We start from the raw sequence: 25271 nt of genomic DNA, 5'->3' as shown, positions 1-25271 counted from the left end.
ATGCATTTTAACTGCCAGTATCATTCAAAGCAAAAATACATCATACCTCTTTTGATGGACATTTATTATGTCCAATTTTTGTTATTACAAGTAATGTGGCTTTTTAAACATGTGTACACATTAATTGGATAGATAATTGATAGTGGCATTGTTTGGGATATATGTAATTTAGTTTAATAGATATTACCAAATAATGCTTCAAACCACTGCAACAAATTACATTTTCCCCACTCATTAAAAGAAAATATTTTATTTTATTTTGTCACTAATATCACCTATTATCAGTCTTTTACTTTATAATCTGATACAAGTGGAAAAGTCATATTTTATTGTGCTAATTTAGATTTTCATGATTAGTATAATGCTGAACATCTATGCGCCTAATTAGGAAATTTATATTCTTTTGTGAATTACCTTGACAAATACTATTTTCTGACATTGTCTTTATTCTGTAAAATAATCACTTTTCTGTTATATATGCTGTAAAGACTCTTGCCTACTTTATTTTCTGTTTTGCTTATGATGTCCCTTGTCATAAAAAATAAAATATTTTTACAAAGCATATATACATAACCTTGTATATTAAATTAATTTAATAAATTAAGAAATAAATTAATATATTTAAATATTACACATATATTTATGTATGTATGTTTAAGTAATAGTTTCTGAGTTTTGTGTATTAAAAACATGTTCCATGTCTCAATACCATAAAAAATTTTTTTCTTAAATTAAAAATTTTTTGTACTGTTAAGGCTTTATTTTTGTATGCTTTGAAGGTAGACCTCTAACTTTATCTTTCTTTGTCTCATAAATGAATAGACACATCCCAAACCCTTCTTCATGTGTGCTTTTTAGGGGTATAATTAACGCTGAGGGGATGGATTGAATTAGAACCACTGTTTTTAATTCACTTAAATTACCAAATTGCTTTAAAAATTGCTGTAAGGCCTTTTTTCATTTCTTTTAGTTTTTAAGACCATAGGGTTCTCCTTTTAAGCTCTTATATTTGAAGCTTATACTTGTGATGTTTTAGGCTATGATTTCTTACTTTTTGGTCAATATGGTGCAATCTGCATTCTGGCTAGAAATTTCTCATTATTTCTAATCACTCATGAACACTTTTCAATTTTTCAGTGCTGTTACCAACTTATTTTGTTACTATTTTCTATTGATTTTTATGAATATAGAGGGTAATGTCTGGCTTAATTGCCTGCTTGGTCTTATATTTTGTCCTTTCACTCATTTGTAGTCTTGCGGGTGCATTCAATTAGAATGCAAATTCTCTGCGAATGATAATCATAATTCTAGATGAACACCTCGCCTGCTATCTGGAAGAACTTTGGTAATTAAATCACATTTTATGTAGATAGACGAATGGAATTCTTGGCGATAAATAAGAATCAGATTTTCAGATAGCCTTTGAATATATCATCCTGTAACACTTTTTAAAATAATAACAGATTGTTTAAAGTGTATTTATTTTGAGAGAGAGAGAGCATGCATATACACATGAATGTGGGAGAAGGGCAGAGAGAGAGAGAGGGAAAGAGAGAATCCCAAATTGAGCCTGATGTGGGGCTTGATCCTTCAACCATGAGATCATGACTTTAGCCAAAATGAAGAGTTCGTTGTTTAGCTGACAGAGCCACCCAGAGACCCCAAAATATATTTTTTCCTGATAACATAATGTTTTACGGTAATTTTTTTCTTTTTGCAAAGTGAAAATTCCTATCACTATTACTACTACTACTACTACTACATTTCATTTTTTGGTTAAAAAGAAATACAAAAAGAGCTTACTCAAAGTAGAAAATACAAATCTTTTTGCATCAATTTTTTTATGTGCAAACTGTGGATGTTTAAAAGTATCACAAGGGATTCACATGTATTCATAAGTAGTACTCAGCATCTTTAAGAATTGCTTCTAATGCTAAGGTAAAAAAAGACAAAGCAGTTTTTAAAAATATTTCAATCTTGTTCTTAAAATTCCCATTTGCATTCGTGAATTATAGACACAGAGTTGGGCTTTGTTTCGGATGAAGAAAGCTGCAAAAGAATATTGAAACACAGAACAATAACTGAAAGACCAATAATCTACAAGATCATAACTTTCCTTGATTCCAAATAAAGGCTGAGATCCCAAAGCAACAAGATGAAAAATCCAAAGAGTGACAGGCCTCTTCCAGGAAAAAATGAGACCAATGAAATATTGTTCCGTAGCAGAGCATAGGAGGAAAAATAAACTGCCATAGAGAAAGATTTTTAAGAAAACCCAAATGGTAAGAATTATTAAATCTAAGTTTGATTTAATGTGAAAATTTAGAATCCCTGGTACAAACTGGCACAAGAAATTTCACCAAATTCCTGAGAAATATTGAAGGCAGAGCAGGAAACCTGAAAGAAATCCTTGAGTGTCTCACAGATATGAAACCCACCCTATCCCCTAGATTTTTCTCTCATGCAAAAGAAACTCATTAAAACACTGGGAATGGGGAGGGATACTTTCCCAGTCCTAGAAGCAGGACAAAGATCCACTGACTGTGAGGGATGTATAGAAGCAAAAGTCACCTACACCAGAAAATGGGCAGAAAACCAATTCTTCCTCAAAGGTAAAGTGAGTTACAAAGGTTAGCTCCCTTGAGGGAGGAGTAGAAGCCAGAGCCATGGGACTCTGAAGGAGGAATAGGAAATACCCGTGATCCTACCATAAGTTTGCTACTCACAACAAGCAACAGTAGTCTTGGAGAAAGAGAAGAAACTCTACTGCCACTGGTCCAAAGCAAAGATACACTGATGCTGAGGGAAGAGGAGAAACAAAGCTGTTTGCCCCTGGAAGGGGACAGTAAATCTGCTTGAGCCCATAATTCTGGATTTATATAAAAACAAAACAAAACAACAACCAAGTAAATAAATAAACAAATAAAAATCATGACTGTGGTATCCAAAAGTGATGTAATTATCTCTTGGGCATAAGGTAAAATAGTATATACAATGAAAATTAGTTAATAGCAATAGTTCTATGACTTGTAATGCACAACAAATAAGCAATTTTTTCATTCATCTTGAGAGCCAGTGCTTGTTTGGGACTGGAAATAATTTTAATTTTTATGTATGTTGTGATTCTGGAAAATTTGGATAGAAAATTAACTGAGATGATGTTCAATTGCCAGAAATATAAAATTTTAGAAAACATGCCACACATAGTACTCCTTACACTTAAAAATATAAACGATAGGCAAAAGTGACATTTGAGTTATTACAATTGGAGTAAAATAATGACAGGTAAAAATGTGCTCTTGTACCTCATGGCTAGGGATAGTGCTGTCTTGGAATCTCTTGAGAGCTGTAGGGTAGGCTTTTATTCTTACCTGTAAATACTTTATTTTTAATTTCAAAAGATTCAGTTCTAAGCCTTGCAAAGCTCTTAAAGTGTTTAAAATAAAAATTAAGAACACAAGTGATATTAAAAACAGATAATGGAAAAAAAGAAGTAGAAGCACAAAGGTGAGTGAAAATATTATTTGTTACCACCTGTATGTTTAAATGAATTTTCAAAATAGTCATACTGTTGTTTTTGGTGTCATTTGGACAACTGCCTAATGACTATTAGAACATTGGCAATTTGGTTGCAGAAATAGGAGCAAAGTAACTTACTGTGACATTCGTAATAGGATGTTAAAATTAAAGCTTAGATTATGAGCCAGAATGATGAAAAAAATCAAAATGAGTGTGAGAAAAAATAGTTTTCATATTTTACAATTAACTAGATCAGAATTGTTTCCACAACTCTTGGATGCCTCAACAGGATCAATGGTATAAAGGGAAACTTATGTAAAGAGAAGAGAACTTTGGAGATGTTGCCATTCTAGGAGTCTCTTGTCCCTGCTCTTCAATCTCCCAATGTGATAGGAAAAAGAGATAGAAGGAATGCCTTTCATCTCCACTCTAGTGATGAGGTTTCCATGGGACTTCTTTTTAATGTGCATTTACTTATTTATTATTGAGAGAGAGAGAGAGAGAGAGAAAGAATGAATGAATGAATGAATGAATGAATGAATGAATGAATGAATGAATATGAGCAGGGGACAGGCAGAGAGAGAGAGAAAGAGAGACAGAGGGAGAGAGAGAATATCAAGCAAGCTCCACAACAGTGCAGAGTCAATTCGGGGCTTGATTTCATGAACTATGAGATCATGACCTGAATCGAAATCAAGAGTCACACACTCAACCAACTGAGCCACCCAAGCACCCTTGAGAGATCTTTGAATTGAATTCTCAATAGCTGGTTTTCCCAAATGCACATAAGTCATGCCTAAAAATGTCTCATATTTGAAAAAGCTAAGAAGAACTCCAGAGGCAGAATAATGGTGATTGATTTGCACTATATCTGTACTCTCAGAGTTTACTGGGACAGAAGGTTTGCAAATTATTGTGTAGACCACACAGGCAAGAATGCTGGCATAGGAAGGTCTTCTGTCCAGTCATATACTTTGGCCAAGGGAAATGAAATTAGAGATATCTAACCAAAAATTCCCCCAAATCTTGCACAGGCACATGCACACACACAGACACACATCTAACATCTGAAGAGAGTAAAATTTAAAGATTTGTCATGTTCATAGAGAGGTCAGTTTTCAAAGAGACTAATTCAAGTAAGACCCCTGCTATCTCCTTATCACTCATTTCCCTCTCTTCCCCACCAATGCTGAGCAGTGAGTCACCACTGATAATTGACTAGCAAATTGGGATGGGTAGCAGGGAAAATAAATGCAGGGCAGAGAAAGACAAGGAACCAAATATGTCCTCCTTTTCTTTTCCAGGCTTCTAGTCAGAAGACAACACAATTGATAAGCAGGGAAGATTTGATGGAATATTGAATTTAGAATTATGATATACAGGTACATAGAGTGGATTGGATTGGGCATTCTAATTACCAAGTTAAGGCTGTATTTCTGGTTTAAAATGACTGAGAAGTGTGTCAGTTGCCTAGTTGTGAGCAGAAAGGATTGAGATTTGATCAGGTTTAGCTGTCAAGTTTTGCCAGTAACAGTTTACCCTACAAAATAAATTTTCAAGAGCAAATGAGAGACAAAAATAGAGTTATGCTTTAGATAAGTTAGAGCTACATTTTTTATGTATTTGTTACACAGACATTGGCTATTACCATTCCCCTAAAATCCTTTTAAAATGGCGAGTGTCATTGGAACTTGTTCAGCTTGCATCACAGAAATTAACTGGTTCTGCAATTTGAGCTAGCATTTCCTAGTCATGTCAGCCAAGAATGATTTATCAAACTTGTCTTTTACTCAGAAATCTGTATTAACCTAAGCAACAGTACAATTATAGTCAATGTTCACAATAGTAGCCCTAGGTTAATAAAGAATTTCCAAGTGATTTCTTAATAAAAATCACATAATGCTAAGAATAATTAAGCAATTGGAAAGAATGTATTTCTTTTATTTGAATTTATATTGAAAGAAGGAAATTTATTTAAAATGTGTAAAAATTATACTGATCAGAATATCTATTGATACAATGGCTACATTTGTAATAATACTCTAATATACTTTGGATATTACCAAGTGTTTTCACATTCTCTCTTTTGACCTTACCAGAAATTTAGCATTTACAAGATAAGAGACTTCTTTAAATAAGTTTCTGGAGCTATCTCAGCTAATGTGTGTATACATGTATTTGTAGTATACTATAGCCATGCATTTGTGGTCAAGCAGCACACATCTGTCCACACTTATGCCTGAGTATAATGCCTATGTTGGGTGGAAATAAATAAGGGGAAAATATCTTTATGTTTCCCAAAATTCACTAGCCACATGTCCAATTCCATTTTTTTAATGACAACATACTATGGAATCCAGATTTCAAGCTTCTCCTATTCATGTCAACTTTTCAGACAAGACATATATATTTACTTATAGAAAAATCTGTAACATACTTAATGAGAAACATAAGAAATGTGAGAAACATATATTTGCATATTAACTATGAAACTTAGCCCATATTTGGGACTCAAATCTCCAGTGAAGTCTGGAAAAAAATCTTATTGTCAGTCAACGGGAGTTACTATATGCAAACAGGCTATAACCTTGCTACTCAGTGCAACAATATCCATTAGAATCTCAAGAGTTGCAAATGTTCACAAATCTCTTCTTAACAGTTTTCATTAGGAAATGTCCTATGACTGACAAATGTATCTATTTTTTCTTTAATAGTCAGAATCTACACCTCTCAGAATCTTATAGCTTTGCGTTATGAGAAAGTTCAGAGTTAATTTCAGAAAAATAAGGCCAACATGTACCTGTAATCTAACAGCAGAGAGTAAAAGGTTGTTCTTAATTTTAAAATGTTTTGCAAGGCCTACTCACTCCTTAAACTTCATGGTCACTTTCTAACATAATTCATTAGTGATATCTCAATATGTTAGTTTCATCATTGTAAAACTAGGTCATTAGACACATTAGAAATTCCTAGAGAGTTATATATACAATGCTGAGGCTCATTGACATTCAAAAACAAATGGTGGGCTTTTCCCTTAGGTCAGGAACAAGACATAGATATTCACTCTCACTTCTTTATTGAACATAGTACTGAAGTCCTAGTCACAGAAATCAGACAACAAAATAAAAGGCAACCAAGTTGATAAGAAAAAGTAAAACTTACTTTTTGCAGATGGCATGATACTATATATAGGAAACCCTAAAGACTCCACCAAAAAAACTACTACAACTTATAAATAAACTCAGTAAGATTACAGGATACAAAATAAATGTGCAGAAATCCATTGCATTTCTATACACTAATAATGAAGCAGAAGAAAGAAATTAAGAAGACAATCTCATTTACAATTGCACCAGAAATAATTAAAATACCTAGGGATAAACTTAATCAAAGAGGAGAAAGACTTATACTCTGAGAACCATAAAACATAATAAAAGAAATTCAAGATGACACAAACAAATAGAAAGATATTCCATACTCATGGATTAGAAGAAAAAAATATTGTTAAAATGTTTATACTACCCTAAGCAATCCACAGATTTAATGCAATATCTATGAAAATATCAACAGCATTTTTTTTTTTTACAAAGCTACAATGAACAATCCTAAAATGAGTATGGAACCACAAAAGACCCTTAATAGCCAAAGCAACCTTGAAAAATAAAAACAAAACAGAAGGTATCAGAATTCCAGACTTCACGCTTTATTACAATGCAGTAGTAATCAAAACAGTATGGTAACAACGAACAAACAAAACTAAAAGGCACCCTACTGAATGGGAGAAGATATTTGCAAATGACATATCCAAGAAGGGGTTAGTATCCAAAATATTAAAGAGTTTATATAGCTCAACACCCAAAAGTAAATAATCCAATTAAAAAGTGGACAGAAGACATGAACAAGCATTTCTTCAAAGAAGTGATACAGATGGCCAAGAGACACAGGAAAAGCTGTTCAACATTATTCATCATCAGGGAAATGTACAGCAAAACCACAATGAGATATTATCTTATTCTTGTCAGAATGGTTAAAATGAAAAGCTCAAGATACAGCAAGTATTGCCAAGGATATAGGAAAAAGGAACACTCATGCACTGTTGCTTGGAATGCAAACTGGTGCAGCCACTGTGGAAGACAGTATGGAGGTTACTCAAAAAATAAAAAACAGAACTACATTATGATCTGATAATCGCACTACTTGTATTTACCCAAAGAATACAAAACAAAAAATTGAAGGGATATATGTACCCCTATGTTTGTTGCAGAATTACTTACAATAGAAAAATTATGAAAACAGTCTGTTTCCATTGATAAATGGAGAAAGAAGATGGGATGTGTGCACACACACAATGGGACATTATTTGAACATAAAACAATGAAATCTTAGCATTTGCAATGAAATGGCTAGAACTAGAGAGTATACTGCTAAGTGAAATAAGCCAGTCAGAGAAAGATAAACACCATATGATTTCACTTAAGGAAAAAAAAGCAAAAAAAAAAAAATCACCAAAAAACAAACAAAAAAAGAAAATGTAGAGACAAATGGAGAAACAGACTCTTAACTACAGAAAACAACAGAGGGTTACCAGAGGAGATGTAGATAGGAGGATGGGTGAAATAGGTGAAAATTAAGAGTACACCTATCTTGATGAGCATTGGGAAACATATGAGAATGTAAATTGCTACAATTGTATCCCTGAAACTAATATGACACTGTAGGTTACATAGAATAAAAATAAAAATAAAATATATTCATGCACACACACAAAACTGGATCTTTAAGGACACACTAGAAATTCCTAGATAGTTATACAATGAAGTTCATTGACATCCAAGAACAGATGGTGATCTCTAGAAAATGATAATCTTACACTAAGATTGGTGTCATTTGGGAACAGATCACCCTAGGAACAGTTGGAGGAGAGGTCTGGAAATGTTTCTGGAGTTCTGAAGTGGGTCTTAAATTGGTGGTCATTTATATGTGGGGGGATGGTTAGGGGATGGGTGGAGGTATGTGGGTGGAGTAATGAGGGTTTTAAGATTTACAATGAATAATAATTCATGCCCTGGATAATGCCATATATTTCAAACTAACAACAAAAACTGTTGGATGCTAAAACCCATGGAGGGAATATAGAGATACCGGGGATAGAATTGAGCTGAAGATCCTTCAGATGTGGGACAAGCCAACACACAAATAAGGTACTACCCTTTGGTAGCAACAGATTATCTTCAAACATGTCATTTGGAGAATATGTTCAGCACAGAAAGACTCCTTCTTCTTCCTCCTGGCTACACGTCTCTTCATAATATCAGAAAAGAGATTGCATGTTGAATACTATCCAAAGTTATTCATTATTCTCTAATTTCATGACTCTTGTAAATACCTTCAGTTAAACAAAGAGTCTAAAGTGTGGAAACATACATGTGCCTACTCAAGATCTCAATCAAATAGAACCCACCATAAAATATACACACATACGTATATGTGTGTGTGCAAATATAAATATATATATGTATACACATATATATATATACATACACATAAAGTGGTTAAGAGCAGAGGCTTTCTGTTAGTTACCGTGGCTATTGTAACAAATTACCACAAAGTTGGTCACCTCAAATCTCCAGCTTAATTATAAAGCTATTGATAGTACAGTTTTTCTCTTATAGCTGCAGGCATTAATAACATTCAAACTCAAGAAAAATGCTTTGAGTGTTTTTTTAGTACTTTAAAGATATGGAACAATATGAAAGATTGTTTTAACATGTCTTCTATATGGATATACATATCCCAGTAGAATTAATTTATACAGTTTAGAAACAAGTACTGCATTAACAGAATGCATACAAGAATAAATTGAATAGTAACCTATAATTTTTACATTTTTTTCCTTTCTGCTGAGAATTATAATTCATCCTGCAATGAAAAATGGATCTTGGACAAGACACCCAAGAAGATAAAAGTGCATTTGATCTTATAAAGAATATCCATCTTGTTCTCTTAGATGGTATAACATTTATACCTGGCAAGAATGCGTAATTTAAGTTCCCTAACCACTTAGTCTAATTTTGTCTCCCGTTGATAGCTCTTTTTACTTTTTATCACTATCCTATTTCATTTTCTTTATAGCACTTATTATCTTGTTCATTTATGTGTTTATTATCTGCCTCCCACTATTTAGATACAAATTAAATATGAAGCTTTGTCCTGTTTACTACAGGATTCTCATCACCTACAATAGTGCCTGGCCCAGCAAAGTCACTTGCTACATATTTATTGACTGGATGAATCAATCAATTAATTAATTAAAATAAATAGTATGAATTTTACAAAAATTATGGAAAGAATTCTGGAGAGTAAAAAGCTTATAGATTGGTACAGATTTGTCTTTATGGAAGTCTATTTTTAATTAAATCATTAATGTCTTTATTTCTTAGATATTTTCAGCACTTATAGAGGTAGATATAAGCATCTCAAAGGGGCAATTTTTTTTTATCCTTTTTAAAAATATTTTTTAACATTTATTTATTTTTGAGAGACAGAGATAGATCATGAGCCGGGGAGAGGCAGAGAGAGAGGGAAACACAGAATCCAAAGCAGGGTCCAGGCTCTAAGCTGTCAGCACAGAGCCCAATGTGGGGCTCGAACCTCTGAACTATGAGATCATGACCTGAGCCAAAGTCAGATACTTAACTGACTGAGCCGCGCCACCCAGGTACCCTTCCTTTATCTTTTATTTAGCTACTGTTTTAGCCCACAAGACTATACAGACTATAGGATATAACATATTTAGGAAGTTTTCCATAAACCTCTGAGAGAAAAAAAATCAAAGAATGAATAGAGATGGGAGTTTTTTGAAATGCTGCTGTGGTTTTCTTTCTTTATAGAGAGGATCTGAGCTGACATGAAAGATGTTCAAGATATTAATGTTTTATTTACAAACAGCAAAATCCTCATAGCCTTGTACTTCAAACTATACAAATATATCTCAGATTCAGAATTTCTACAAGCTTACACAACAATTTGTCAAACCAAGCATTACCTCGCAGACTTCATGTTGGATGGTGGATAGTCTGGCTACATTAGTGAATACACATAGAATTTATTTTTTTCTGATTCTAAGAATGATGAATTGTCATTTGCCAAAAGTAAGCTCTGTTTTGATATCTTAGTCTTATACATAATGTCTATTATTATTCTCTTTAGTGATGAGAAAAAATATTAATAAAAAACTATAAAACAGTCTTTGCATAGCAGTATCAAAGCGTTAAGTACTTACTTCAGGTGTGAAATCTACAACATGTTCTCATAACCTTCACCCTGCCAAAACAACACGGTCCAGATGTGCCTGGCAGTCAAGCGCTATTAGAGCTGATCTCTGTTACTGTGGTAAAATGCAAAGCCCCACCAATGTCACTGATAAGATATTGTCATCAAAGTTAGAATTATTGGCTGGAACATTCAGTCACAGCACAGGAACTGACAGTTTTTGAAAGGAAACCAAGACCCTTCTATGTTACATTTCAGTCCTGCTTGAAAATTTCTAGGTCAAAATCAGAGCAATCCAAATGCATCTACTTACACAGAATGTGCAAGTCTATTGTCCTAAAATTGTCAATTCTCTATCATCTGAAATCACATTACAAAGAAATGTAGGCAGACAGCCTCTGCTACGTCCAATTTAAGATAAAAATCTTCACTCTAATTAGCCTCTCTAAAAAGCTCTGGTGGCTTTATCTTGCCTTAATCAGTAAACTATAAAAAAAAAAACAGGGAGATTTTTCATTTTAACAATTCATTTGTCACTCATGGAAAGTATACATTTTATCATTCAAGGTTTGATTTAAAGGGAACCTGAGTTGAATGAATAATCTCCTTATGCTTCCCTGTTCCCCCTAAAAGCCAGGAGAGACCATCACTCATTACCATTCATGCTGTAAATAATTTTAATCCATCTCTCCGTTTATTTTCTCTCCTTCCTTTCTGATTCATTCTGCATTTCACCTCCCGGTTGATTCTTCTAAAACATATATTTCCATTCACATTATTCTTTGGCTCAAAAGCACTTCCTACCTCTTAGCCATTCAGGATTTCATCTAAGCCCATTCACCTCACATTCCAGGTCTTCTATTTTATCACCTTCTACTTTCCACCTCTCCTCTGACCCTCTTCTCTGAGACTAAAATCTTTAGTGATCCACTTAAGTTCATTTCATTCTCTTTCTGGAGTACATGATTTTTTCCCCCCTTTTTTCAATGGAGTTCTTGGTTCTGAAATATCTTTTCCTCCCTTATAACATTCTTCCTTTAGGATCTAGCCCAAATACCACCCCCTACACAGAAAGTTCTCTAAGAGTATTCAAAGACATCTCTTCCTCCCTGTGGATTCCTGCCACACAGACATTCTCCATTAATCGTATATTTCTTTGGGCCAGCCTTGAACTTATTAAATTAAATGCTGCAAAGCATTTACGCTTTTATGTGTTTACATTCTCTGCAAAGATAGATTATGAGCTCCTTGAAGGCAGTGGCCACTGTTTAAAATTTTTTTTGTCCCCCAAGATAGCTAGTGCATTGTTCTTCAAATAATAAGTATATCATTAAAGCTTCCTAAATCAAGGACTTTTAAAATATTTGAGAAGCAAGTAGATTGTATGTGTGAGGAAACATGCTTCCTGACTAATTAGTGAACATGTTTAAGGTGACCAGTATTCAAAGATTTGGTTTGCTTAATCATTTTTTAAAAATAGTTTATTTATATGGAGGGGGTGAGAGAGAGACAGGCAGAGAGAGGGGGGCAGGAAGGGAAAGAGGGAGACAGGGGAGGGGGAGGGAGAAATCCCAAGCCTAATGCAGGACTTAAACTCAGGAACCGTGAGATCATGACCTGAACTTAGACAGTTAAGTGACTGAACCACCCAGGTACCACATGGTTTGCTTGGTTATTAAAGGTATTTTCTACTTATACCAAAGTTATATTATTTACTTACTTGGTTGGTTGTTTCTAAGCCATGAAATTTATAAAATACAATGTTTTAACAAGGTGTATGCATATATGTTTGCAAGTATGTGACTGCTTATAAGTATCTGTAAGTAAAACTAGGTAGAAACAAACTTTTTCTGGAAATACAGTTATTTCAAGGGCATCTATAGAGAACTCAATTTTAATGATTTAATGATTTATAAGAAACAATATGCAAGAAATGCAATTGACCATGGGGACATTGATATCTTTAATGCACTTTGAATGACATGACCAATATGCTTATATCAAATATTATACAAGTCTCTAATGTCCTGCTAAATCTTATGTTCTGTCATATAGCACTATAGACATGTAACTGTAAGTCTACATTTTCCAAGAAAGTGCATAAATAGCTTAATTTAATTCCTGTGATGTTTAAAATGTATTGGGATTTCCAAGTTCCATTTTATAATGAGGATTTTAATGCACGAGTACATGGAAAACATGTAGAGATAATGTTACTGAAGAAAATTAAATTAACAGATATTTTTAAATTAACAACAACTTAGGCCCTGGCTAAAGTAACTTCTACGTATGTTGGATTTATTCTTTCACAGCACTTTAGCTGTGAGCAGTCTGATGCTAATATTACATATTGTCACTTACCATCTTTCAGGATGGTTTCTCGCTCAGTGCCATCTATCTTCTGCCGGCCAATTAGGAAACTGGTGGTGTCAGCAAAGTAGATATAATTGGTTTCTGCATGGAAATCTAAAGCACGAGGGTTTACCAGATTCTCTATGGGGATCATGTATTCATCAGCTATCTTGGTATTCAAGTCCATTCCTCTAACAATTCCTGGGCGTCCTTTCCCATAAAAGAGGAACAACTCATTCTTCGGTCCTGCAGAAGAAAGATTACAAACATAAACAACTGATGCTGCCTAATCTTCTTTGCACAGCATAATGCCACTGTTTAATTAACTGGCACAATTAGCTTTTTTTAAATTCAATACCAAAAATTAAACTCTAAAATATGCCAAATGTATCTCGATGCAAGAAGGCCAGCTAATTGCATTACTTTAATTAAAACAGAAATTACTGCCGTGAATGGGTTATATTTAGTTAATTATTCTTTTGTCTGTAACTGTCTGTATAGCAAAACCATGACAGATCATTGGATAACTAGTAACAGTGAAATGGACATTTATTAAAACATCCGGCACATTTAATTTTACAATTCATTACAATCCATCTAACACATTCTGTAGATACAAACTGTAGCATTCATTATGACTGACAATGCTACAAACTTTAGAATATTTAAAACACCCTTCCTCAGAGTTTGCATCAAAGGCTGTTAGAGGCAAGCAAATAGAATTACACAGTACCACATACTTGTATGTGAATATATTATAGATGTCTAAACAAGTGATTTATTTTTTTAAGAAATGAAATAAAATGCCAGGTACAGGATCACTTTTTTCTTTACGTCTTAATGGGAATGTTAGAAGTTGATGCTTTCTGCCAGTAACTCTGATGTACACCAAGGCCTTTATCAAAACAAAACAAAACAAAAACAAAAACCCTAAACAAAAGACAATTCCCCAGGTTAAAAATGCCAAAATCAGTGCACCTTTTTCTATAGAGTGAATTGACTCCTTCAGACTTTCATGTATAAATACACTCCAGGCTCTATAGTCTACAAATGTGAAGAAAATACTTTTATATAAAAGGAAAAACCAATTGAGTGTTGTTAATAAAGCTGAAGACACAAGTGACTCAGTTGTCATAGGATGACAGTACCGTAAGTGAGATTCTTAGCAAAGTAAAATAAACTATAGAAAATTTGGAGAAAAAAGAAGAAAATGAGTATTACTCATAGACTCAACACTCTCAAAACAAATTATACGATCAGTTTATATATTTTCTTTCCCTTGTTTTATTGTGAAGTTAGTGTTATTGAATATTAAATGTATATAAACAAATATTTGTTACATTTTATGACAAAAATAGAACAAATTGCACAGATCTTAAAAGTATTTCCAAAACACTGGAAGGGATTCATGTGCCCTAAACCTATTCCTCCCCCTTTTTTCCCAAACCCAAAGACGTCCCAGATTCCTGTTTCATCCCAGAGATATTCAATATCCTAATTATTTTGTTTATTATGTATTTTTTCAAGTTTTAGTCCATATGTGGTATGTATTTCCTAACAGTGGATTATTTCATTTTTCATGTTTGAATTGCATGTGTGAATTCTTCTGTGAGATAAATTACTCTTATCATAGTTGTGATTCATCCATGTTGTTGTAGTCATTATTCATTTATTTCTACTATTGTATTATATTCTTTGGGTGACTATTTCAAAATTAATCTTTCTAATGCACAATTAATTACATATAAGAGGACATTCAATTTTGTATTCTGCTTTTATTATTCAATATTAGCATCAAAATTATGTTCCATGTTGATCCATTATTTAAGCCTCACATTCTTCCGGTATGGTCCATATACTATATGATAATTTGTCAAACTATTCCCCAGGGTTGGTTTTATCTTTTCATTATTATAATAATACTGAGATACTGTGAATACCCACGGTTTTTTTAACCCAGCATTTTGTACATTTTTAAAGATGATCTCTAAGTATACATTTCTAGAAATGGAATTTACTGGTAAAAAATATTAACATCCTTCTTCCTCATTGTCTCACTATTTTCAAAAGTACCTTTTTAAAAAAATTTTTCTAACTTATTTATTTTGAGAGAGAAAGAAAGTACTGTTGGGAGAGTGGCAGACAGAGAGGAGGGGAGACAGAGAATCCAGCGCAGCCTCTTGGCTCTCAGTGACGACACAGGGCAGGGTCTCACAAACCGCGAGATCATGACCTGAACCCAAATCAGGAGTGTGATGCTTAACCGACTGAGCCCTCCAGGTGCCCCAGTCATATCTTTTAAAAATAATAGTGCATGTTATTTGCAAGTAGTGAGTATTTATTTGAAAAGTGACACTTCCTACAAAGCTTATATGCACAGATACTTTTTTTAAAAATAGAAATATTAAAAAAATAAAATAATAAAATAAAATAAGAATCTTATATATGTACTTTAGTACCTCATTTTTTAAATTAATGATATTTTATTGTGTCATTAAAAAGTCTTCAAAATATTACTTTCAATGACAGCAACATGTTCCCTGCTAGAGAGGCAATATGATAAGTCAGATATTTAGCTATTGCTGGGTACTTAGATAGTTCCTGGGTCTTTGTTATTATAAATACCTTTACAGTAAATTTCTACAGACAAATGAGGGATAGTTTCTTACAGGATGCTATCAGTTTTATGTCTTTTGTATGTTTTAGCAAATGTCTTTCCAACAGTGATATAAATTTCCAATTTCTATTAGCTATGCATAAGTTCACTGTTTTCATCATACCAAATTTTGCTAATATTTACTTTTAATTGATGTTTTAAATGGTAATTGGTAAACCTGATACTTCATTGGTTTAATGTTTGTGTGTGTGTGCATGCTTTAAATAAGAATCGTCATTTTCCCCATTGTTTACTATAGCCACCTATTTTAGTCATTCAATACCTGCTTTAAAATTTCTTCCAATGTTTTGACACTTGACACTGTCAAGACACTAGAAGAAAGACAACCAACACTAAAAACTACATTTCAGAGACACTCCTATAGAGATGGGCCTGATTTTAAGTCCCTACAATCAGATGTATTAACTCAAGAGAAATTGAATTTTTCCACCCTAGTGTTCTTCCGTTGTATGTATCAAGAGGCAAGGAAGAGGGTTTTGCTTTGTTTGCCAGTGGGAATGATCAGTTGTAGCATATCTGGAGCTAATAGTTGTGGTGCAGGCTTTAGAGATCCTGGATCTCAGCCAAAATGGTGTACTTTTGGACCTACCTTTGCCATTTGTGGCCTCCTAATGGCTTCTGAGTGTGACAGGTCTCCAGTTTTAAGCCCCAGTAGTTAATGGTGGCTTTGAAGGATGTTCTAAAGACTGGCTCTAGAAGCTATTGCTTCAGGTTTTTCAATGATTGTGGAAGAACCTATATGTACTCCTTAAAATAGCTACAACTGTCTTTGTTAATGTAAATGTGCCTTGACTGATATAACACACTTGGGGTGATTGAAGTTTATGCAGCTGTGATCTCATGTTTTTCTCCAAACATATGTATGTATGTGTGTATGCATGTACATATGTATGTATGAATGTGTATGGTTGTATTTTTGCATGACATGCCATCACTTTTTAAGTGGTAACTACACTAGTTTAAAAGTTGGGAACACATACACACATGCACCCACAACTCTGCTTATCTTGAGGGTCCCAACTTTCCATTATCCAAAGGATCTCCTGAACATGAAACTCACCATGTAATAAAAAGTTGGAAATAAAAACAAAATACGTATATTTTATCACAGTTGAGCCTCCTGGATTGTCGATTTAAAAATGTTTGTCCTAATAATCAAATTTAGACTTAACTTATAACAAATTTAGTGATCTAGTTTCATAGTCCTCAGTAAGCCCATGACAAGAAAGTTGAAGACATGCCAGGACAGTGACCAGAGAAGGAACACTGACAGAAATAAAAAGCCATTGCAAAAAAAGATGGAGACACAATGGACACTATAAAAAGCAGTCATCGTAACTTAAAAAATTATGGTATTTGGGAGACATTTAACAGACAGCAGTCTCCACATGGACAGCATTCCTACAAGGGTCATTCTACTATGTTTGCTTATGAAGACCACAAGTAAAGACTTTAATTAATTTGGGGGCAAAAATCTAAGTTTGCAAAAGTCGTGCATAAAATTACTCATTATCTATTTAAATAAAGAACAATTATGTTATTCAGCATATTTCAAGAATAAAGCAAAGATAAGTCTAAATGTTAGAAAGCTTTTCAACAAAATTGTTAAAGAGATTGATATTTAATTAGTATAGCTCCAGTTACCTGGAAAATTAAATAATGAAATGAATTTCACTCCCCAGTGATGCCGGATAAGGTGAAACATTGCTTTATGTGGATTTTTATTGGACTAAACAACACACCTATTACTAGGAGCAGCTTCTTAGTTCAGATAAGAGAAAATATGGTCAACCAATGATTCGGGCTCATTAGACCAAAAACCTTCTTTAGGGAATTAAAGAAAGGATCTTTCTAAAAATCTTCCCTGAAGTATATTTCCCAGGGATTCATAAATTTAGTGACTCTATAGCTTGATGCAGTTTCTCATTTACATGATCAAAAAAAGAAAACAAAGCAAAACAAACAAAAACAAAACCCCTAAATACTGAGAAAAATGGCTAGTACATTTTGCAGATTCCACCTGTTGAAGTCTTATGTTATTGCTGATGTTGACATTGCTAATTAATACTAAAAAAAAAAAAAAAAAAACCCTATTCTGAAGCAGTAGCTGCTGGCAAAGTGTTTGATTTTAACAACATACTTTTGCACGACCTGCCATCACTTCCCAAGTTGAAGCCCATCCTGCAGCGACAGGTCCGTGTTTTGTAGCTGCTGCTGAGCAGACAGATGTGTGAGCATCCCCCTGGCATTCCATAAGGATCCACTTCACATGCATGGCTTCTGACTACAACAAATAGAAAACAGCAGACTTGGACATTTGCAAAGACAAGGTAATTATGTGCATCAGTATGTTGAAACTTTTACAGTCCACGAATAGGGAATTCTCCCCAAAATCTTTATACCCAAAGACTTATTACCATAATCAATGGGAAAAAAGAGTTTAAACCTCATCAAAGAAGAGGGAGGAATTTTTCGAAACCCTCCTAAGGTTACATTTAAAAAAATAATTCTGCTTTTATATTAATTTAAACTGCTTACACGTAGGCATAATAAGTAAGATATTTCTGATACATGCTTATTGTTCTTTTTTAAAATACATATTTCTTACAAATATAAAAATATACTATAAAATATACCAGGTTAGGTAATTAAGCAGAGAAAGGATTTATTTTGAAATTTATTAGACGAGCACTTAATCTGGAAGAAATGTGACTTAGGAACTATCTTTATAGGGAATTGCTGAGACATTTTTCTTTTTCTGAGCCCAGGGCCATTTTGAGAACACTACCACAAAGTGAAGGTGTGTGTGTAAGAGAGAGAGACTGTAATTTCCAAGAGGAGGAGGCTACTTTGAATGTGGAGATTGAGGAACAGAAGGACATTTCATGAGTGTAGAAGTTACAAAAGGAAAAAAGAGAAAAGTACCATATGACATATGAAGAGAATGAGAAAAAGATGAGCCAAAGAAAAAAGTCTGTGGCAGGTATAACCTTAGTAAGATTTTATATACTATTGTGGTTATATTTCTCTTTGATCATCATTTACTTGAGATTTTGACAAATGACAGGGCAATTTTCTTTTAAAAATAAAATGGTTATGCTTTAAAAAGTCTGCTATGTTCATTTTGTATTCTTGATTTTCTAAATGAAAATACCCCTACCTCCCACCCTTGTCCCGAACAGCCTTTTGTCAACACAGTAGCCATATTGATTGCTTTAAAAAGTAAGTCATATCATCATGAGACTCATCTGTTTGATGCTTCTTAAGGACTTTTCATCTCTGTAAGAAAAAGATTTTACAATTGTCCAGAGGACCCTACTTGCTATGGTCCTCCTTCATTTCTCCAACCTCCCCTTCTACTCTTTCCTTTTGTTACTCAGCCCTAGACTACACATAGGTCTCCTTGCTGTTTCTTGAAAAATCTAAACATGCTCTTCCTTATGATCTCTGTTGCCTATTCATCCCTCTACCTGCCATGTTTGTGCATCACCCATCAATTACTTTAAGTCTTCATTTAATTTCACTAATTCAATATAAAATTGCAAAGTACCCCCATCCCTGAGACATCCTATCTGCTTTTTTTCTCTATAGCATTACTATCTTCTAATATATTTATTACTTTAAAATTATGTCTTCTCTACTAGGATGCAAATATCATAAAGAAATGATTTTTGCTTTATTCACTGCTGTAATCTCTCTACTGTAACTGTATATACAACAGTTCCTCGCACATAGTAAATGCTCAGTGAATAATTGGCAAATGAATATATCCTAACATCAAACTCTAATAAAGTGATTTACAGAATTCCAAATATAAATGGATTGTAAACCAATTTATGACAATACATTGCCCCAACTAAATCTATGTTAATGTTTAGATAATTCTAAATTAGTTTCATTTTGAAGCACAAAAAGAAGATAAAAATTTGGAGTGGTCATTCTTGCATGTTACATTATCCTATATATGACCAAATGTAAATTGTATTGGTCAACAAGCATCAAGAACCTACTATGCAAAAATAACTTGTTTGTGTTTTTAAGACATACTTGGAAACATTATAGCCTTCTCATTCAAAGTTATTTTTTAATTAACCTGTATTAAAAATAATTGGGATAAGAGGCCCAAATGACTACAATAAAAATTGAACAGAGTCTGTAAAGAAGTCACTTGGTTTGAAATTTGTCTCTGAGAATGATGCCAAAAAACATCTTTAGCATCTTAGCATCTGGGTTTCCTGTCTACACACATCATGAATGAAAGCTCTTTCCTGAATCTAAATCTAGCCATCATTTCAATTCTATGGTTGTAGAAACAATTCACTAGGAACTGAACAATTTGTTATTTAGACTTGTGCAGGGAGCTCTTCCGTTTTATCAAGCAGACATGTACACTATTGCTATCCAACAGAATTTATAACTCACCCACTTTAACTCCATACAGAGCACAAGGACCATCTCCCCATTCAACCCACTGTTATAAAGGCAATGCAGAAGTCTTGTGTCTTACCTGTTGGTTGAGTTCTTTTTTGATAAATTCGGATTCCTCGAGCATTTTCCATTTTAATTAATGAATGAATATCAGTGCCATTAAACCGGTTTATCCTTATGATACCGAAGTTATCAGAACTGGTTGCATACAAATAGTCTTCAAACACAGTTATACCATAAAGATGGCTGACCTATTTGGAGGGGCAAAAATAACTATGATTTTTAATTATGCTGCTTTTAACTTGAAAGAAAAACTGATTGGTATTTAATACTGTGGAAAATCCCCATAGAAGAAGAAGAGTCACATACATATTATCATTTATTTTCTCTTCAAGAATTCAATATTTCACTAATTTATTTTTCTCTGAGAAGAAAACATTATGCAATAGTAGATAAAGCAGTTCCAAATATATGGAGAATTTTATTCATGATTTATTAAGAAAACATGTTTAGTAGCTACTTTTCAAAGGCTAGTAAGAACCAAACTTCCAAGCATATTCAATAGTATGCTAAAGACACTTATATAAAATTTGAGATGTTTTTATGGGCTGTTTGTTCATATAATTAGGAGATACGGAATCTATAAAAATGTGGCTCTGACTGTGCGGACTGATGAGAAAACACCTTTGAAAATTTATTTTATAATAAGTTCAAAATCCCATTTTTAATTCAGTTTTTAAATGTGTTTTTATATTTTTATTTTATTTTTGAGAGAGAGAGAAAGATACAGAGTGTGAGTGGAGGAGGGGCATAGAGAGGGAGACACAGGATCTGAAGCTCTGAGGTGTGGGCACAGAGCCTGACGCGGCTCGAAATCATGGGACTCTGAGATCATGACTTGAGCCGAAGTGGGTCGCTTAGCTGGCTAAGCCCCGCAGGTGCCCCTGTTTCATTAAAATGTTTAAGTCACATGTAACATTTAGAAGAATACTTGTCCCAGCAAAGAAAACAATAAATAATGAAACCACATATTTAAATAATTATAAAAAATATTACTCAGAAGTCACATTTTCTCCCCTAATGCCTATTCATAACAAAAATGGAGCTGTTTGCTTTGCTACCCATGACACTTTAACAACCTAACTCTGCTTGGCAGAGGTCCTGAGGATTGAGCGTGGGTATGGACAACTTAACATTTGCAAAAAGCTGCTAGTGAAGCAGAGAAAGAGTGGGTTTACTGATTTTCCCATACAAATGCCCACATGCTGTGCACAATGTATTTGTTTAGTCCTTATATTATGTTTGATTTACAATGGTTCTGCTTAAGCGTAGGTTGGGGCTATCATTCAATTTGCTGTAGAGATTGTGTTGAAAAGAATCTGTCACAATCTCTGGCATTATCTTGCACTTTTGGCACAGATTTTAGTTAAGAAGATTTGTAAAAAAATGTATATATGGTTGACTATAAGATATTTTATAGAAAAGAATAATTATTTTTTTACAATTTTTTAAATGTTTATTTTTGAGAGTGAGAAAGAGCACAAATGGGGAAGGGGAAGAGAGAGAGGGAGATGCAAAATCTGAAACAGCTCCAGGCTCTGAGCTGTCAGAGCCTGACTTGGGGCTTGAACCCACAAACCATGAGATCATGACCTGAGCCAAAGTCAGATGCTCAGCCCACTGAGCCACCCAGATGCCCCCAAATTTTTATTTTAAGCAGGAAATTTTATAAATTTTGTACTTTAAGGAAAAGCATTTGCTTTATTCTCTCCAACCCACATAACTCATTATTACTATCTCTTGTCCCCTTATATGAATTGTAATTAAAAGAAGACTTGCTTTTGCATGTTTTGTTTTGTTTTTGGGGGTGGTGGTGATCATATCTCACTTCTTCATGTCCAGGCTAGAAATGAAAGATAGGAATTAAGGAGAATCATTCCATGTTAAAGCCCAAATAATAATGTTTTTCTGTGTAAGAGTTATTCCCTAACGTGTGTGTGCCTGTCTGGGCACGTGCATACACACCAGAGAGAAGGGGTGGAGGGAGGTCATGTGCTTATTTACTAATATCATTTCCACATAAGCTGATATCATATTCACTAGACAAATATAAGATCCAATTTTGACTTGAGCAATACTTTTTCCTATAAAAATTCCAAGTAAACTGAATTCTTTACCATTAATATCATGCATGTTTTGCCCAATGTTTAGAGCCATTCATCTGGGAGTGTGTGGTTGTGGCACACTTAGATAGCTCTTCTACACACAGGAGAGAAAGCATAGCCAGAGAGGGGGCAGTTGGACAGGTAGAAAATAGATTCACATGGTAAAGATCAAATTGTACTCCCTGTCCCTGTGTCTTCTTTGAGAAGAGCCTGTTTCTCATAAGCACACTGTTGCTCCCTCTGCTACTTCTGACAGATGTGGGAGGAGCTGAGAGTGGTGGATAGACCATTCTGCCTAGAGGCTAAATGCTTTGAAAATTTTATCTATGTTTGATTACTTGGTGGCAGAGTAAGCATATGTTTAGGGAATCAGAAAAAAATGCAGGTGATAGAAACAGGGAAAAAAAAAGAATAATTTAAAACTTCAGATATTAGAAAACTTTGTAAAAGTAGACATGAGGAAAATCATTTCAATTTTTTGTTCTTGTTTCAAGGTTTAATATTGTGATGACATATTTGAAAAGAAGACCCATCATAATCATTTTAGAAATTAAGTCTTCTAAAAGTCATAGGCTTTCTGAAAAAATTAGGGTTTTTAGGACAGGTGAAAGTAAGAGAGAAACAATTGGCCTCATCTCGAATACTGGACGTATTTTTTTTGAAGTTACCCAGATTAGTACATTTACTTGTCTGTCAAGGAAGGAAAAATAATTTCAATGTTTAAGACTGATTAGAAAGGGAAAGTGCACTTAAAAATAATTATAGAATATTTGTGTCTCAGATTACAGAAGAAAGAAAAGATATTCATGTATTTCAACGCCAAAGAATAAGAATCTTACATGAAATTGGTGCAATCACTGAGGTAAAAGTGAATTTGAGAAAGTACACTAGTGAATAGGCTTATTTCTACTTAGAGATCTCCTTTAGGTGTTTACAGAGTGTTATCTGCAAAACTTTACAATTCAACAGGGACAACCTATATAGATGGGAAAGAGCTTGACCTCAATGACATTCACAGAATTCTCATTCTAGAAAGTACTTGACTAATCAGAAGGCAAAATTTAGTCCAGCCTATTAAATTAATAAAAATACTTTTGTGAACAGGCATTTGCTTTTGTTATCAAAATATCACCAGGGTCACACGAGATAGGTGATAGTATAGCTCTTTATTAATAAACTACTTAAATTAGTTTTTAGTAAGTTTTAATTTTAATAGGTCAAAACATCTGTCCTATTCTAATTCCTTTCTTACTAGCAGGGTACTTTGGTTTTTATTGTTTTTGTTCTATTTTTGTTAGTTTTTGTTTTGGTGTGCTTTGCTTTTAATAGAGCAAAGGAGGGAGGCAGAAGAGTCTCCCATATAGGAAATACATCATCAATTTTATGAGCCTTTGGTGCTTGACTTTATAAGAAATATCCAATGTTATAATTCAAACTTTGGATCTTCTTCATTGTATGATATCATTCATTTCATTACCTTAGCTGCATTTTCTAACAGAATTGTACTTACTTGTCTGCCTTGAATGATAGTATGTCTGTTTTTTCCTTGATAGTCCACTACTTCCACATAGTCCAAGTAAAGATCTACCCAGTAAACCAATTTGTTGACTAAGTCTAGTGCCAGTGCAGCTGGCTGTTCTGTCTTTGAATCAATTATCCTTGTTCTGTTCAGCCCATCCATGTCACATCGCTCCACTTTGGCCACATTCCCGTAGTCAGTAAAGAAAAGTTTTCTGTTGAAAGAAAACTAAATGTTAAAGTGGAGGGGGTGGGTGAAACATATTCAATAGAACCATCTGTAAAAAACAGAACTTTTCCTTCTAATTTATTTCAGTGGTTACATCTGTTAGCTTCCCATAACCATTTCCATATAATATCACTCATAAACAGAGAAATCTGCTAATGAATATTGCAGGGCATAAGGGAGCAGGTTAACTAACAACTGTAAAATTTCACCAAAACGAATGATTATGGTGGGTTTATTTTAGTATTAAGGGAAATGTTTCTTTAAGCCTCATGGAGCTGATACACAGAAACCACAGGAATGCATGCAGCCCATTTGCTATAAGCTTCAGAAGTGAGCCCAGTCACCAGGCCAGGTCACGTGAGCTAGCAGGCTTTGACTTCAACCTGCATTTCAGATTGCCTAGTAATGTCTGTCTCCTATAAAAGCTGTTATGTGGAGCTCAGTGATGCTATGAGTGGTAGAGAACAGCAAACCTGCAATGGAATTTAGCAGATGGAAAAGCAAATGTGGTGTTGGTAGCAATGGAAATAAAACTCAAATTCCCCTCCCCCCAAAACCAAGCCCAAATTCTCCCAAATCGCAAAATTTTATATAGCAAATACAGGCTATTTTTCCACATTTTCTTTTTATTTTAAAGAGGAGTCTAAAAAGCAATGTTGATCTCCAAGACTAATAATAATAATAATAATAATAATAATAATAACAACAATAATCCTTCCATGAAGCACAGTGTCTATCAAAGATTTAAATACCTCCAACATTTCAGTGTCCAATATTTGATTAGCATTCACTATGTTTAGTAAACACAAATCAATTTCAGTTAACCTGACAATATTTTAACAAGATTACCTACTCAGGAGACTAAATTACATTTGTAAATAGAAGACAATTTGCCTTGACTTAAATACAATCTCAAGAATAATCTGATTTACAGTGACTGAGCAATATTAAGAATACCTAGAGTATAGAATATTTGATTTTACCAACTTGGTGAATTAGTTTTTAGTTACTTTTCTCCACATCCTTGCATTATCTAACAGTATGGGGTATATTTAAGCTAAAAAGTATTATTTAAGGTTTAATTTAGCTCTTTCTCCTGCAGGAGGTTTTG

General features: G+C 33.8%; 1 protein-coding gene across 1 annotated transcript in view; it reads right to left on the bottom strand.

Moving 5' to 3' along the window:
* The window catches only part of LRP1B (LDL receptor related protein 1B), a 1807041-nt gene that overhangs the window by 754286 nt on the left and 1027484 nt on the right, over nt 1-25271 (bottom strand). Inside the window, exons 8-11 of the mRNA XM_029933319.1 lie at nt 23924-24146; nt 20328-20499; nt 17961-18104; nt 13153-13389 (exon numbers count right to left, since the gene is read on the bottom strand). Coding sequence (XP_029789179.1) covers nt 13153-13389; nt 17961-18104; nt 20328-20499; nt 23924-24146 — 776 coding nt within the window. The remainder of the gene's footprint in view (nt 1-13152; nt 13390-17960; nt 18105-20327; nt 20500-23923; nt 24147-25271) is intronic.

Source organism: Suricata suricatta, chromosome 3 (assembly GCF_006229205.1).
Source record: "Suricata suricatta isolate VVHF042 chromosome 3, meerkat_22Aug2017_6uvM2_HiC, whole genome shotgun sequence".
NCBI classification, from domain to species: Eukaryota; Metazoa; Chordata; class Mammalia; order Carnivora; family Herpestidae; genus Suricata; species Suricata suricatta.
Note: the sequence above shows the minus strand (reverse complement) of the source record. Positions and strands in the feature narration are given on the sequence as shown.